Here is a 16914-nt window from a genome sequence, read left to right on the forward strand (position 1 = left end):
TTACATGTTTTTAGTCCTATACAAAATTATTGGTTTTTTTTTTTTTTTTTTTTTGAGACAGAGTCTCGCTGTCACCAGACGAGTGCAGTGGCGCAATCTCGGCTCGCTGCAACCTCCACCTCCTGGGTTCAAGCAATTCTCCTGCCTCAGCCTCCCAAGTAGCTGGGACTACAGGTGCATGCTACCACACCTGGCTAGTATTTTGTATTTTTAGTAAAGATGGGGTTTCACCATGTTGGCCAGGATGGTCTTGATCTCCTGACCTCATGATCTGCCCACCTCGACCGTCCAAAATGCTGAGATTACAGGAGTGAACGACCGTGACCAGACAATTTTTTAAATATATTTTCTTTTTGCAGACACAATGGTGAAAAAAAATTTTTTAAACCTTTAATTTTCTGTAATTTTTTTCAATTAATAGCTTTTCATGTCAATATATGAGCATAGTACTATTTCTCTTTTAATGGCTTATTTATTTATTTATTTTTGAGACGGAGTCTTGCTCTGTCACCCAGGCTGCAGTGCAGTGGCGCGATCTCAGCTCACTGCGAGCTCCACCTTCCGGATTCACGCCATTCTCCTGCCTCAGCCTCCCGAGTGGCTGGGACTACAGGCGCCCGCCACCACGCCTGGCTTCTTTTTTGTGTGTGTGTTTTTAGCAGAGACGAAGTTTCACCGTGTTAGCCAGGATGGTCTCGATCTCCTGACCTGGTGATCTGCCGCCTCCGCCTCCCAAAGTCCTGGGATTACAGGTTTGAGCCACCGCGCCCGGCTTAATGGCTTATTCAGGAACACCATACTATATGTGCCCAAACTCCTATCAGTATAAATTTATTTCCTGTATTATACTATTCTAAATAATACTGCAGCAAACTTCATATATGTACATCTATTCACACTTGTTTTTTCTTTCTTAAGGTGAATTCCTAAAACTAGATTTTCTGGAGCAAAGATGAACATCTAAAATTGTGATGGGCTGGGCACCATGGCTCACCCCTGTAATCCAAACACTTTGGGAGGTCAAGCAGAGAGGATTGCCTGAGCCCAGGAGTCCAGCCTCGACAACATAGTGAGACCCCACCTCTATTAAACATGGCTGGGTGCAGTGGCTCACACCTGTAATCCCAGCACTTTGGGAGGCTGAGGCAGGTGGATCACCTGAGGTCAGGAGTTCAAGACCAGCCTGACCAACATGGAGAAATCCCGTCTCTACTAAAAATACGAAATTAGCTGGGTGTGGTGGTGCATGCCTGTAATCCCAGCTACTCAGGAGGCTGAGGCAGGAGAATCACTTGAACCCAGAGGTGGAAGTTATAGTGAGCAGAGATTGTGCCATTGTACTCCAGCCTGGGCAACAAGATCAAGACTCCGTCTCAAAAAAAAAAAAAAGAAAAAGAAAAGAAAAAGAAAAGGCAAAAACAAACAAACACACACAAAAAACAGTAACAAACAAAAAAAAAAAATTAAGAAAAACAAACATGGCCAGGCGCAGTGGCTCATGCCTGTAATCCCAGCACTTTGGGAGGCCGAGATGGGCGGATCACGAGGTCAGGAGATCGAGACCATCCTGGCTAACACGGTGAAACTCCGTTTCTACTAAAAATACAAAAAATTAGTCGGGTATGGTCGCAGGCGCCTGTAGTCTCAGCTACTCTCGAGGCTGAGGCAGGAGAATGGCATGAACGCAGGAGGTGGAGCTTGCAGTGAGCCGAGATCGCGCCACTGCACTCCAGCCTGGGGGACAGAGGGAGACTCCGTCTCAGAAAAAAAAAAAAAGAAAAACAAACATAAGGCCAGGTGTGGTGGTGCATGTTTATCTATAATCTCAGCACTTTGGGAGGTCAAGGCGGGAGGACTGCCTGAGCCCAGGTGTTTAAGACCAGCCTGGGCAACATGGCAAGACCCTGTCTCTATTATAATTGAAAAAATAAAATTTTCAGCCAGGTGTGGTGACTCATGCCTGCAATCCCAGCACTTTGTGAGGCCAAGGCAAGCAGATCACTTGAAGTCAGGAATTTGAGACCAGCCTGGCCAACATGGTGAAACCCTGTCTCTACGAAAAACACAAACATTAGACAGGTATGGTGGTGTGCACCTGTAATCCCAGCTACTCGGGAGGCTCAGGCAGGAGAATCTCTTGAACCCAGGAGATGGAGGCTGCAGTGAGCCGAGGTAATGCCACTGCACTCCAGCCTCAGCAACAGAGTGAGATACTCTCTCAAGAAAAAAAAATAAATAAATAAATAATAAAAAAAGGAAAGTGGCTACTCTTACTCTCTCTCTTACAAAGATGAATAAACCTCTATCCTATCCTATCCTTTTTACCCCCTTTTTTTTTTTTTTTTTTTTTTTTGGTAGAGATGGAGGTCTCACTATATTGCTGAGGCTGGTCTCAAACTCCTGTCCTCTAGCGATTCTCTAAACTCAGCCTCCCAAAGCACTGAGATTACAGGCGTGAGCCGCAGCCCCTGGCCCCTATCCTTTTTAATGGCTTATTTAGGAGTGCCATACTTAATTTGGGCAATCTCCCATGGATGTACATTTATTTCCAATATTGGAGTCTGTTCCAGAGGGATCTGCTTTCTGCATATATCAGAGGGGGTGGAAGTCCTGAAGGCTGCAAAGTGTAAACAAGTATTGGAAAACAGCTGCCCCAGAGGCACACTAGACCTTCTCAAAATCCTCCCTACTGCCTGGAGTTGCTCCAGGCCAGGGTAACCCAGACCTGCTGGAACAGCCCTGATATGGTATGGCTGTGTCCCCACCCAAATCTCATCTTGAATTGTAATCCCCATAATCCCCACATGTTGTGGGAGGGCCCCGGTGGGAGGTAATTTAATCAAATCATGGGAGGTAATTTCCCCCATGCTGTTCTCATGATAGTGACAGTTTTCATTAGATCTGACGGTTTTATAAGCGTCTGCCATTTCCCCTGCTGACATTCGTTCTCTCCTGCTGCCCTGTGAAGAGGTCCCTTCCACCATGATTTTAAGTTTCCTGAGGCCTCCCCAGCCGTGAGCAACTGTGTCAATTAAACCTCTTTTCTTTATAAATTACCCAGTCTTGGGTATTCCTTCATAACAGCATGAGAACAGACTAATACAAGCCCTTACCACAGTTCCTATCTGAGGTTCGTGAGCATGGGATAGCTACAACAAGAGTTCTCAAAATTCTTGAGTTGGGCCTAGGTAATGAACACCCTCCTACAAAGGACAAACTATCATCTCATGTCATTCCCCATCAAGCAAATTGCTAAACTGTCCTTTGCCCAATTAACTCTCCTCCAACTTATGTTAAGATGAAATGGTTCAATAGGACTTTCCCCCAGCCTTTCAGTAACCTCAGCTCTGTCATTAGCATTTGTGGGGCCAGCCCCAGGCCTTCAGGATTCAACTTTTCCCAATTGGAAAGAAACAGTCGTTTGTGTTTTTCCATCTGACAGACAGGGAGAGAGCCTACTGCCATTAGTTTGTATGTCAAGCAGAACTTATATTTTCCTGCAGTTTCATGTTTTGAATTTTGAAACAAGTTTTGTGGGTTTTTCTCCCTCTCATATATCGAGTACTATTGCCCAATCCTTCTCATGTCCATCATACGTGTACCTCAATGTTCTGTGACCTGCCAATGGACTACTGGGTATGTGTGGCGAGGGGTGGGGGCAGGAAAATGTTTTGTTGGGGCAGGCAGTTTAGGTGTGCCGAAAGGAAGGGGAAAAACAAGTTGAATATCCCTCATTGGAAATGCTTGGGACTGAAGGTGTTTCCAATTTCAGATTTTTTTGTATTTTGAAATATGTGCATATCTATAATGAGATATCTTGAGGATGGGACCCAAGTCTAAGGGTGAAATTCATTACCTGTTTCAGAAAAACTCCGTGTTTTTCCTCTAGATTCCACACGAACACAATACCAACCCAGAACACTTTTGTGTCCAAATGTGTCGATTTCTTCCCAAGAGCAAGCAAGCCATCAGTTCTGCAGTGAACACCAACTAGGTATCCTCTAATTCACTTCCGACACAGTCTTTCTGGAAATAGTATCAGATCCTGCAGGGTCAGGGCTCAGTCCTCAAGACTGCCCCCATCCCCACACCAGTATCAAGTCTGGGGCTCCAGAACTTCTGACCAACTAGCTTCAAGATAAGGTTCCCACCACCCTCTCTTTGGGTTTAATTTGCTGGAGTGGCTAACAAAACTCAGTGAAACATGTTTACCAGTCATTTTTTCAAGACAGGGGCTTGCTCTGTCACTCAGGTTGGAGTGCAAACTGAACAGCTGGGACTGCAGGCATGCGCCACCCCTCCTGGTTAATTTTTTTTTTTTTTTTTTCCTAGTAGAGACAGGATCTATGATGTCCAGGCTGGTCTTGAACTCCTGGGCTCAAGCAATCCTCCTACCTCAGCCTCTCAAAGTGCTGGGATTATATGTGTGAGCCACCATGCCCGGCCTACCCGGTTTATCATAAAGGATGCAACAAAGGATACAGATGAAGAAATGCATAGACCAAGGCATAGGTAAGGGGCACAGAGCTTCTGTCCCCTCCCTGGACAAACCACCCTCCAGGAATCTCTACAAGTTCAGCTATCCTGATGCTCTCCACTGTCCTCATGGGTTTTAACGAGGCTTTATGTCACCATTCCTTCCCCCAGGGTATGGGGTGGGACCTTCTCTGAAATGAGGGCTATAATACCAGGGCTTTGGGAGGCCAAGGTGGGAGGATCGCTTGAGCCCAGGAGTTCAAGACCAGCCTGGGCAACAGCGCGAGACCCTATCTCTGCAAAAAAACTTAAAAATTAACCAGGCAGGGCCGGGCACGGTGGCTCAAGCCTGTAATCCCAGCACTTTGGGAGGCCGAGACGGGCGGATCTGGAGGTCAGGAGATCGAGACCATCCTGGCTAACACGGTGAAACCCCGTCTCTACTAAAAAAATACAAAAAACTAGCCGGGCGAGGTGGCGGGCGCCTGTAGTCCCAGCTACTCAGGAGGTTGAGGCAGGAGAATGGCATGAACCCGGGAGGCGGAGCCTGCAGTGAGCCGAGATCCGGCCACTGCACTCCAGCCTGGGCGACAGAGCGAGACTCCATCTCAAAAAAAAAAAAATTAACCAGGCAAGGTGGCTCACATCCATAACAAGGGCTGTGGGAGTTGAGCCAGGAACAAAAACAGAAAACATACACATCACAACACTAGTTTCATATACACCTTATAGACACAGGCTAAAGGTAATTTTGAGCAATATTTTTCATAGTTTTGCACATGAAACGAAGTTTGTATTAAGTACTCACATGTGGAATTTTCCACTTGTGGAGTCACGTCAGGACTCAGAAACTTTTGGATTTTTTAGCACTTTGGATTTGGAATTTTTGGACTAGGGATACTCAGTCTGTATTGAAGGGGTATCAGGAAGCCTGTGACTAGCAGAGAGTGGGACTGAGGTGCTAAGAATGGGATACAGAGACCCAGGGTGAAAGTATCCGAAAAGTTCACACTGGTGTTCACACATTGTGTAAAACATCGATATCTATTTCATATCCTTAGTGCACTGATTTCTAGCACATGCCCTCACTGTTGTATTCTCAACATATATATATATATATATATATATATATTTTTTTTTTTTTGAGACAGAGTTTCACTCGTCGCCCAGGCTAGAGTGCAATGATGCAATCTTGGCTCACTGCAACCTCTGCCTCCCAGGTTCAAGCAATTCTCCTGCCTCAGCCTCCTGAATAGCTGGGATTACAGGCACATGCCACCACACCCAGCTAATTTTTTTTTTTATTTTTAGTAGAGATAGGGTTTCACCATGTTGGCCAGGCTGGTCTCAAACTCCTGATCTCAGATGATCTGCCCGCCTTGGCCTCCCAAAGTGCGGGGATTACAGGCATGAGCCACCTCACCTGGCCTTATTCTCAACATAATTAATTGCTGGTGAAATACTAACCACTTACCTTTTTGGGTCCTGTTTTCATGGGAAAAAACTTTGTTTCTGAGGTGAATGTTTTTCTTCTTAATATTTTTCTGTAGTGTTTAATTTTGTATAGTGATATATTTCTTTTATAAGAAAAATAAAGCTAAAAGAAACAATGTTAAGTAAAAAAAAAAATCCAGGGTTGGAAAGAGAAGAGACTTGGAATGAGGCTGGTGGCTTATGTCTGGATCTCCTTCTCATCCCGGGCCTTTATGTAAACAGGTTTCAAAACTCTCTGAGAGAGAAGCACCTGGTTAAAACACCACACAACACACCTTGCCTATTTCCTTTACTCAGCACCATTTAATGTATTAAAGAACAGCTTAAAAAAAAAAAAAAAAAAAAAACTTAGGAACTTCACAGTCTCTTAAGAGCTATATATTTAATACATTCACAAGATTTCAAATGAAAAACATATATTATTCACGCTACAGGTTTTTAATTTTCCTTGGACAACACCAAAAACACAGTACTCAAACTGTATGGGTTTTTTTGTTTGTTTGTTTGTTTTGAGATGGAATTTCACTCTTGTTGCCCAGGCTGGAGTACAATGGTGTGATCTTGGCTCACTGCAACCTCCACCTCCCAGGTTCAAGAGATTTGCCTGCCTCAGCCTACAGAGTAGCTGGGATTACAGGTGCCCGTATCCATGCCCGGATAATTTTTGTTTTTTTTCTTTTTTGAGACAGTGTCTCACTCGGTTGCCCAGGCTGGAGTGCAGTGGCATGATCTCAGCTCATTGCAAGCTCCGCCTTCCGGGTTCACGCCATTCTCCTGCCTCAGCTTCCCGAGTACCTGGGACTACAGGCGCCCACCACCACGCCCATCTAATGTTTTCTATTTTTCAGTAGAGACAGGGTTTCACCGTGTTAGCCAGGATGGTCTCGATCTCCTGACCTCCTGATCTGCCCGCCTTGGCCTCCCAAAGTGCTGGGATTACAGGTGTGAGCCACTGCACCTGGCAATTTTTGTATTTTAAATAGAGATGAGGTTTCACCATGTTGGCCAGGATGGTCTTGAACTCCTGACCTCAGGTGATCCATCTGCCTCGGCCTCCCAAAATGCTGGGATTACAGGCATGAGCCACCGTGCTCGGCCTACATGTTTTAACAAGAGGAACATGAACTATCATTTTGACACAAAGGTTAAAAAAAAGGCTGGCTGGACGCAGGGGCTCACACCTGTAATCCCACCACTTTGGAAGGCTGAGGTGGGTGGATCACGAGGTCAGGAGATCAAGACCATCCTGGCCAACATGGTGAAACCCCATCTCCACTAAAAATACAAAATTAGCCAGGCATGGTGGCGGGAACCTGTAATCCCAGCTACTCAGCAGGGTGAGCCAGGAGAATCATTTGAAGCCGGGAGGTGGAGCTTGCAGTGAGCAGAGATCACACCACTGCACTCCAGCCTGGGCAACAGAGTGAGACTCCATCTCAAAGAAAAAAAAAAGGCCGGGCTCGGTGGCTCACGCCTGTAATCCCAGCACTTTGGGAGGCCGAGGCGGGCGGATCACAAGGTCAGGAGATCGAGATCATGGTGAAACCCCGTCTCTACTAAAAATAGAAAAAATTAGCCGGGCGCAGTGGCGGGCGCCTGTAGTCCCAGCTACTCGGGAGGCTGAGGCAGGAGAATGGCGTGAACCCGGGAGGCGGAGCTTGCAGTGAGTCGAGATTGCGCCACTGCACTCCAGCCTGGGCGACAGAGCGAGACTCCGTCTCAAAAAAAAAAAAAAAAAAAAAAAAAAAAAAGACTATTTGTTGAATGTTGAAAGAAGGGGCTAAAATCAGTTGAAATTTGCAGTAGAAGGAAAACTGTGGAGTGTCTCATTCACTTCACTCTAATTTGAATTTTTTTTTTTTTTTTTTCTGAGACATAGTATCGCTGTGTCACCCAGGCTAGAGTGCAACAGTGTGATATCAGCTCACTGCAACCTTCGCCTCCTGGGTTCAAGCAATTCTCCTGCCTCAGCCTCCTGAGTAGCTGGGATTACAGGTGTGCGTCACCATACCTGGCTAATTCTTGTATTTTTAGTAGAAACGGGGTTTCACCACGTTGGCCAGGCTGGTCTTGAACTCCTGACCTCAGGTGATCTGCCTGCCTCGACTTCCCAAAGTGCTGGGATTACAGGCATGAGCCACCATGCCTGGCCTGATTTTTTTTTTTTTTTTGAGCCAGGGTCTTGCTCTGTCCCCCAGGATAGAGTGCAGTGGCGTACTCATGGCTCACTGCAGCCTCCAATTCCTAAACTCAAATGATCTTCTCACCTCAGCCTGCCAGGTAGCTAGGATTACAGATGTGTGCCGCCACACTAATTTTTTTTTTTTTTTTTTGAGACAGAGTCTTGCTCTGTCGCCCAGGCTGGAGTGCAGTGGCCAGATCTCGGCTCACTGCAAGCTCCGCCTCCCGGGTTCACGCCATTCTCCTGCCTCAGCCTCCCAAGTACCTGGGATTACAGGCACCCGCCACCTTGCCCGGCTAGTTTTTTGTAATATTTAGTAGCGACGGGGTTTCACCGTGTTAGCCAGGATGGTCTCGATCTCCTGACCTCGTGATCCACCCATCTCCGCCTCCCAAAGTGCTGGGATTACAGGCTTGAGCCACCGCGCCCGGCCTAATTTTTAAAAATTTTTTTGTATAGATGGGGTCTCACTATGAGCCCAGGCTCATCTTGAAGTTCTGGGCTCAAGCAGTCCTCTTCCTTGGCTTCCCAAAGCACTGGGATTACAGGCGTGAGCCAGCATGCCAGCCGTCACTCTCATTTTTGAGCACAGGAATTGTGCCCAAAGGCTAGGATAAGGAAAATTAAAGATGCCAAGAAATACCCCCAAACATTAATTATAAAAGGAAGACTACACTAATGTTTGTGAAAAGCTTATAATAACATAGAGAAATAGTTAAGTTACAAAGTTAAATGAAAAAGTAGGGTATAAAACTGTATAAACAGTACAATCTCAACTATGTAAAAATCAACCAATATATGCCCTAAAAAGGCTGAAAGGAAACAGTTCAAACTGTTAATGTGGCTGTGTTTAAGAAGTGTATCTAATAGGGATATTTTTTCTTCCTTTTTAGTTTTCTGTCTTTTCCAAATGTTTCTCTACTGGAGATATTTTTTAAAAGCTATTAGGGGAGGAATAGAATAAAAATTTTAAAAAAAAAGCTATTAGTTACAAAAAACTGAGTGTGATAGAAGTATTGAATTTGAGTTAATGAATTTAAGTCTAGCTTATAAGAGTTTGTATATTTAGAAAACTATGAAACATTCTAGGCTACTCCATGAATCCACTGGTAGGACCAGAGGTTAGAGGTGGAAGTGCCACCTGGTCCTGCCTGATGAAAAATGCCGAATCAGCCAGGCACGGTGGCTCACACGCCTGTAATCCCAGCATTTTGGGAGGCTGAGGTGGGCGGATCACCTGAGGTCAGGAGTTTGAAACCAGCCTGGCCAACATGGCGAAACCCTGTCTCCACTAAAAGTACAAAAATTAGCCAGGCGTGGTGGCGGGCGCCTATAATCCTAGCTACTCAGGAGGCTAAGGCAGGAGAATCGCATGAACCCAGGAAACAGAGGTTGCAGTGAGCCGAGATGGCGCCACTGCACTCCAGCTCAGGTGACAAGAGCGAGACTCCATCTCAAAAAAAACAAAACAAAACACCCAAATCAATCAGGAATGTCCCATATTTACAAAAAAGAACAGACATACTCACATTTAGCAAAAACTTATTTGCCCATTAATACTAGAATCAAACATGCAGATTTTCTCCTATTTTCTGTACAGCTGTCAAGTTACAAAAATGCTATTATCACAACTATAGAAAGCCAATTCTAGTTTAGAAATAGTAATAAAACAGCACTTCAACAAGAGTGGACCAAGAAAAGTGCACAACTTAGAAAATTTAAAAAGTGCTTCCTATAAAAATGATTCCCTTTAAGACATTTGTTCACTGTATACATTTTAAGGTCCCCTCTCCCACCCCCCAACAAAAATAGAGGCAGAACCTCTAAGCACTTTCTAACAAAGCGTCCCCTGGTTTGTTCCTCTGACAAACCCTGACTGAAGGCTCATGATGTGCAGGCACTGGGGTCTCAAAGAGGACAAAGACTTGTCCCTGCCTCAAGGATGCCTCAGTCTTCCCAAAACAGGAGGGAGACAAGTCACCAACCATTATGGATGTAGAATGGATGTATTATACATCCATTAAAAGCAGATGCCACTGCCTTCTTAAAATTAAACGATATGCTGCAATTCCCACTGAATTACTTATACAAACCTCCTTACACACAAGCTGTCCTGACTTATTAGGAGGCAAAAATGCCACCACCTTCTCCTGATAAATACTTCTCTAATAGGCAGGCATTAAATTACATTTTGTGATGTTTGCCCCTAAACATCACAATGCCTAGTTAAGTTAGTTAACCTTCTTTTAAGCAATGGTGCCTATTTTACTCTGAGAATGAGACACTTTGAAACTGAGTAAGGAACCAGTCCTGTATGTAGATCAAGACTCATCAGTACCATCAAAAGCTGAGATGAAAGAGTGTACGTTTCAACAGAAATCTTCAATCTCCCATCCGTTGATTTGCAATGTGCTCCTGCGTCAGCCGCTCCAGGTCTTTCTGCACATTTGGGTGGTCTTCCAGATCTTCGTAGAGCGACCTGACAATGTCCAGTCTCCTGTAATTCTCAGGCTTGACTAGGCTCCGGACAACCTGGAGGCATCGTTCTTTCAGAGTATACACTGGAAGGGCAAAAACCAAATCCTCAGTGGCAGACTAGGGTCTCGGTACAAGGAATGAGCAAGAGGCTTTGCCAACAGCTACCTTTACTACTGATGGATCTCACTTTAGGTTAAAGAAAAAAAGTGAGTGCATGTATGTGGCAGTGTGTTATACTGATGGCCCCCTATGGACACCTCATGGTAGTAATTTCACCTTGAAATGGGCTGGGCTTGTGACTGCTTTAACTAACTGAATGTGGATGAAGCGACACTGCAATTCTGGGTCGAAGCCTTAAAAAGGCCTGTCGACTTCTGCTTTTATTCTTTTGAAAGCCCTGAGCCACCGTGCTAGAGAGACCACATAAAGAGGAACAGGCCCTGGCCAGGCATGGTGGTTCATGCCTGTGATCCCAGCACTTTGGGAGGCTGACGTCAGTAGATCGCCTGAGCTCAGGAGTTCGAGACCAGCCTGGGCAACATGGCAAAACCCCGTCCCTATAAAATATACAAAAAATTAGCCAGGCATGGTGGCACGTGCCTGTGGTCCCAGTGACTGGGGAGGCTGAGGTGGGAGGAGGATCATTTGAGCCCTGGAGGCAGAGGTTGCAGTGAGCTGAGATCATGCCACTGCACTCCAACCTGGGTGACAGAGTGAGAACCCATCTCGAAAAAAAAGAAAAAAGAAAAAAAAAAAAAGAGGGACACGTCCAGCCCCCAGCTGCCAGCAAAAGACAGCCATACCAACGACTACCACCAGCAGAGCTGATGGTACGACTACCAACCGCCTAGCTGAGCCCAGCCTGGACTACAGAATTATGAACAAAATAAAATGGTGGGCCAGGTGCGGTGGCTCACACCTGTAATCCTAGCACTTTAGGAGGCTGAGACAGGCAGGTTGCCTGAGCTCAGGAGTTCAAGATCAGCCTGGTCAACATGGCGAAACCCCAGTCTCCACTAAAATGCAAACAATTAGCCAGGCTTGGTGGTGCACACCTGTAGTCCCAGCTGCTGAAGCAGGAGAATCGCTTGAACCCAAGAGGCAGAGGTTGCAGTGAGCCAAGATCACACACCACTGCACTCCAGCCTGGGCGACACAGTAAGACTCTGTCTCCAAAAAAAAAAAAAAAAAAAAAAAAGGTGGTTTTTGGGGTGGTAGTCACAAAACACATAACCAAAACAATGTGTAGTTCAAAAATCTAGTACAACCGAATTGGGTATCCCAATTCCTATTTTACACTCACTGGAAACGTACTCCTTAAGGGTATTCTATAAGGCAAATTTACCAAATTTAACTCAGCAATGCTCATTTTGATATATCTACTTCCTTAAAACAGAATCTATGCACACGTATTAGTTTGAATCCTATGAAACCCACGTATTTGGGGGGCTTTGTGGGTTGTTTTTTTTGTTTGTTTGTTTTCTTTTTTGAGACAGGGTCTCACTCTGTCACCTGGGCTGGAGTGCAGTGGTGTGATCATGGCTCACTGCAGCCTCGAACTCCTGGGCTCAAGGGATCCTCCCACCTCAGCCTCCCAAATCGCTGCGACTACAGGCACATCAGGCACATGCTAAGACAGCCAGGTAATTAAAAAAATTTTTTGTAGAGCTGGGGTCTCAATTTGTTGTCCAGGCTGGTCAAGAACTCCTGACCTCAAGCGACCCTCCCGCCACAGCTTCCCTAAGTGCTGGAATTACAGGCATGATTATAGGCATGAGCCACCATGCATTGCTGATCTTTAGTGAGTTTTTTTACCCACAGGAACATCAGTTTATTAGGGTTTACCCTGATAAAATCATTTGAGCTTCAAACAAATAGTGAAGTATTATACCAATCTTCAATGATTTAAAAAAAAAAAAAAAAACCGGCCAGACGCGGTGGCTCATGCCTATAATCCCAGCACTTTGGGAGGCTGAGGTGGGCGGATCACCTGAGGTCAGGAGTTCAAGATCAGCCTGGCCAACATGATGAAACCACATCTCTACTAAAAATACAAAAATTAGCCAGGTGTGGTGGCAGGCGCCTATAACCCCAGCTACCCAGGAGGCTGAGGCAGGAGAATCACTTGTACCTGGGATGCAGAGGCTGCAGTGAGCTGAAATCACACCACTGCACTCCAGCCTGGATGGCACTGTGAGACTCTCTAAAAATAAAAACAAAAATAAATATACCTCTGATTGGCACTGTGAGCTTGATTGTGTTAAATTAAAAATACATAGGCCAGGCGCAGTGGCTCACGCCTGTAATCCCAACACTTTGGGAAGCCAAGGCGGGTGGATCACGAGGTCAGGAGAATGAGACCATCCTGGCTAACACGGTGAAACCCCATCTCTACTAAAAAATACAAAAAAAATTAGCCAGGCACGGGGGCGGCCGCCTGTAGTCCCAGCTACCGGGGAGGCTGGGGGAGGAGATTGGCATGAACCCAGGAAGTGGAGCTTGCAGTGAGCCAACATCATGCCACTGCGCTCCAGCGTGGGCGACAGAGGGAGACACCTCTGTCTCAAATAAATAAATAAATAAATATAAAAATAAAAATACATAGGCCGGGTGCTGCAGCTGACACCTGTAAATCCCAGCACTTTGGGAGGCTGAGGCAGGCAGATCATGAGGTCAGGAGATGGAGACCATCCTGCTAACATGGTGAAACCCTGTCTCTACTAAAAATACAAAAAATTAGCAGGGTGGGTGGCACACGCCGTAGTCCCAGCTACTCAGGAGGTTGAGACAGGAGAATCGCTGGAACCCAGTAGGCAGAGGTTGCAGTGAGCCAAGACTGCGCCACTGTACTCCACCCTGGCCAACACAACGAGATTCCATCTGAAAAAAATAAAAAAAATTAGAAGTCAACAAGAAATAAGCCAAAATATCTCATGCTCTACACATTGTTCTCCTGGAGCTCCAGGGCACAATTCGGCCAGGGAAACAAAAGGCATTCATAATTTTACAGTTCTACAAAACTAATCTATGATGTGATACTTTAATTTTGCTTGCCTCTTAAGAGCCCAAAGTGCTTTTGAGACACCATAACATCTTTAACACAGAACATACAAATACATCAGTTCCATTTTATTTATGGTAGAGAATAGGATACAAAAAGATTGGATACCTTGCCTGACATCAGGCAAAAATTAAGGACTGGGCTTAATTTTTCAAGTGGCCTATCCACAACAAACAACCTTATCTTTTTAAAAAGTAAAACTGAACATCAGTACCTGGCAGTGTGATATTGGCAAAAATAGGCTGTCCGTCAACATTGAGAGATGGCACAAATAATTCAGTTTGGTTAACCAGAAGCCCATCGTGTGTCCCTGCATCTCTGAAGAGCCAAAGGTGACCTATCAGGACAAGCAAAGGTTGTTAAAGAGCCACACTGGTGGCCGGGCGCGGTGGCTCACACCTGTAATCCCAGCACTTTGGGAGGCCGAGGCAGGCGGATCACGAGGTCAGGAGATCGAGACCGTCCTGGCTAACGCGGTGAAACCTCGTCTCTATTAAAAATACAAAAAAATTAGCCGGGTGTGGTAGCGAGTGCCTGTAGCCCCAGTTACTCAGGAGGCTGAGGCAGGAGAATGGTGTGAACCAGGGAGGTGGAGCTTGCAATGAGCTGAGATCATGCTACTGCCCTCCAGCCTGGGCAACAGAGCAAGACTCCATCTCCAAAAAAAAAAAAAAAAAAAAAAGAGCCACACTGGTCTGAGTCAGGGCACCTATTTTCTCCATTTCCCCTGACCTACACAAAAAGCTAAAAAGCTTGCCTCTCACTCTGCTTAAATATCATACAAAACCCTTCTAGTAACATTATCTCAGTCAGTCCTCACAACATATCCATTTATAGATGAGAAAACAGGTCTGAGAGGGCAAGTGACATGCTCAAGGTATAAGAGGGTAAGCAAAGAGCACATACTTGAAGCTCCTGTAATCCCAGCTACTCGGGAGGCTGAGGCAGGAGAACCGCTCGAACCAGGGAGTCGGGAGGTTGCATCCGGAGGTTGCATCAGGAGGTTGCAGTGAGCCAAGATTGCACAACAGCACTCCAGTCTGGTGACAGATCCAGACACCTCAAATATATATATATATAGAAAAACTTTCAAAGGGCCGGGCGCAGTGGCTCACACCTGTAATCTCAGCACTTTGGGAGGCCAAGGCCGGTGGATCATCTGAGGTCAGGAGTTCGAGACCAGCCTGGCCGAAAAGACAAAACCCCCATCTCTACTAAAAAAAAATTAGCCAGGCGTGGTGGCGGACACCTCTAATCCCCAATCCTCGGAAGGTTGAGGCAAGAGAACCACTTGACCCCAGGTGGCGGATGTTGCAATGAGCCGCAATTGCGCCCCTGCATTCTAGCTTGCCTCACTGCATTCTAGCTTGGGCCACTGCACTCCAGCTTGGAGGGCAAGACTCCCGTCTCAAAAAAAAAAAAAAAAAAAAATTTCAATGCCTCCACATTCCTAGGGGGTAAAATCACCTTTAGAGCTTCCTCTCTCAAGACTCCAGGTCTCAACGCACGCATGTCTAGAACCTCTTACCTAGGATTGGCTAGCTCCTACTCCATCCTGCTCCCTTCCTTCTCTGGGAAGCGCTCCTTAACTGAAACCACACAACCGCAACCCCTCCATCTCCGAGCAGGCAGGTAGGTCAAGCTCCCACGTCACACACGTCGGCTCTTCCGGCGTCAACATGACCCTGGCTTATTCCTGTCAGTTAATGCATCTGTCTGTCTCCCCAGGAGGAATATGTTCTCCATGAGGGCAGAGACTGCGCAGAACTGGCCCACTGGAGTCATCAGGACTGAAGAGATGGGATGTTAAAGATGGAGCTTTTCTTTTTGTGTGTGTGAGACGGAGTCTCGCTCTGTCGCCCAGGCCGGATGTCAGCTCACTGCAAGCTCCGCCTCCCAGGTTCACGCCATTCTCCTGCCTCAGCCTCCCGAGTAGCTGGGACTACAGGCGCCCGCCACCTCGCCTGGCTAGTTTTTTGTATTTAGTAGAGACGTGGTTTCGCCGTGTTAGCCAGGATGGTCTCGATCTCCTCACCTCGTGATCCGCCCGTCTCGGCCTCCCAAAGTGCTGGGATTACAGGCTTGAACCACCGCGCCCAGCCAAGCTTTTCTTTTAGGGGAAAATACACGTTGGCGGGGGGGGGGGGGGTGAAGGGAGCCACCTTCAAATGCAAACTATTCAGCCTTATAAAGAATGCTCTGGGCCAGGCGCGGCGGCTCACGCCCATAATCCCAGCACTTTAGAAGGCCCAGGCGGGCGGATCACGAAGTCAGTAGTTCGAGACTAGCCTGATCAACATGGTGAAATCCCGTCTCTACTAAAAATACAAAACTCAGCCGGGCGTGGTGGCGCGCGCCTGTAATCCCAGCAACTCAGGAGGCTGAGGCAGGAGAATCGCTTGAACCCGGAAGGCGGAGGCTGCAGTGAGTCGAGATCGCGCCACTGCACTCCAGCTTGGGTGACAGAGTGAGACTCCGTCTCGGGGGAAAAAAAAAAAAGAATGCTCTGACGCTTGCGAGCAGCGTCACCCTGGATGTGTCCCGCCTCAAGGGGCCTCAGTTCCCCGTCTGCAAAATGGACCCCGGAGCGGTTGAGGGGCTTCAGCAGACCGTGCTATCGTCCCTGCTGGGTCAGGCCTAAGCGCCGGGCCCATACCTCGGTAGCTGTGGATGCGGCGGCCCGTGCCAGGCGGCAGCGTTGGGTAGGGCTGCGGCTCGCCGTCGAAGTTGAGCCATAGAGGCAGCACGACGCGCGGGCTGCGGTTGCAGAAGATGACCTGGGAGGGCTCGCGCGAGTTCACCGAGCGCAGCACGGGCAGCGGCCGCCCTGCCTCCATCTCGTCCTCGGCGCCCAGTTCCTCCGGACCGGACTCTTCCGGGCCGGACTCCTCGGAGCCCGACTCCTCCCGGCCGTCCTCTTCAGGGCCGTACTCTTCGGCGCCTGCCTCCTCCGCGCCTGCCTCGGCCTCGTCCCAGTTCTCCGCCCTCCGGGGCATTCCCTCCGCGGCCCAGACCACCCGGGCTGGACGCCGCGGGATTCGCGGGCCGGACGCGAGGCGGAGTTGCGTGCGCGCTCCCGAGTCGACCTCCGTAGTCTTCGCGCGCGCTGGGTAGAGGATGGAACCCGCTCGAGGAAATAGCCGGCCAGAGGCTGTGCGCGTGCGCAAAAGGATCCCCCAGCACCAGCGGCCGTTCTAACGGAGGCGGCGGCTGAGCGGAGGCG

The 16914-nt window shown here is 47.4% G+C and overlaps 1 protein-coding gene and 2 pseudogenes across 4 annotated transcripts; all 3 read right to left on the reverse strand.

The window, feature by feature from the left end:
* Window positions 1-6332: 6332 nt before the first annotated feature.
* On the reverse strand, window positions 6333-10140 carry LOC140709750 (putative uncharacterized protein encoded by LINC00596; annotated as a pseudogene).
* Window positions 7727-16802, reverse strand: VHL (von Hippel-Lindau tumor suppressor). Of its 4 annotated transcripts, XM_073009857.1 has the most exons (4): window positions 16348-16539; window positions 14598-14731; window positions 13906-14028; window positions 7727-10713 (listed from the first exon to the last, which is right to left on the reverse strand). In XM_073009857.1, exons 1-4 carry the CDS (start codon window positions 16425-16427, stop codon window positions 10535-10537), a joined length of 516 nt encoding a protein of 171 aa, XP_072865958.1. In that variant the 5' UTR covers window positions 16428-16539; the 3' UTR covers window positions 7727-10534. The 4 variants fall into 4 exon arrangements, with proteins under 4 accessions (XP_072865958.1, XP_007983401.2, XP_007983402.2 ...); XM_007985210.3 differs by lacking the exon at window positions 14598-14731 and having other exon boundaries at window positions 16348-16791; XM_073009855.1 differs by lacking the exons at window positions 7727-10713; window positions 14598-14731 and adding an exon at window positions 12818-13510 and having other exon boundaries at window positions 16348-16802.
* LOC140709798 (zinc finger protein ENSP00000375192-like) lies at window positions 14744-16247 on the reverse strand (annotated as a pseudogene).
* Window positions 16803-16914: the final 112 nt, after the last annotated feature.

This window comes from Chlorocebus sabaeus, chromosome 22, assembly GCF_047675955.1.
Source record: "Chlorocebus sabaeus isolate Y175 chromosome 22, mChlSab1.0.hap1, whole genome shotgun sequence".
NCBI lineage: Eukaryota > Metazoa > Chordata > Mammalia > Primates > Cercopithecidae > Chlorocebus > Chlorocebus sabaeus.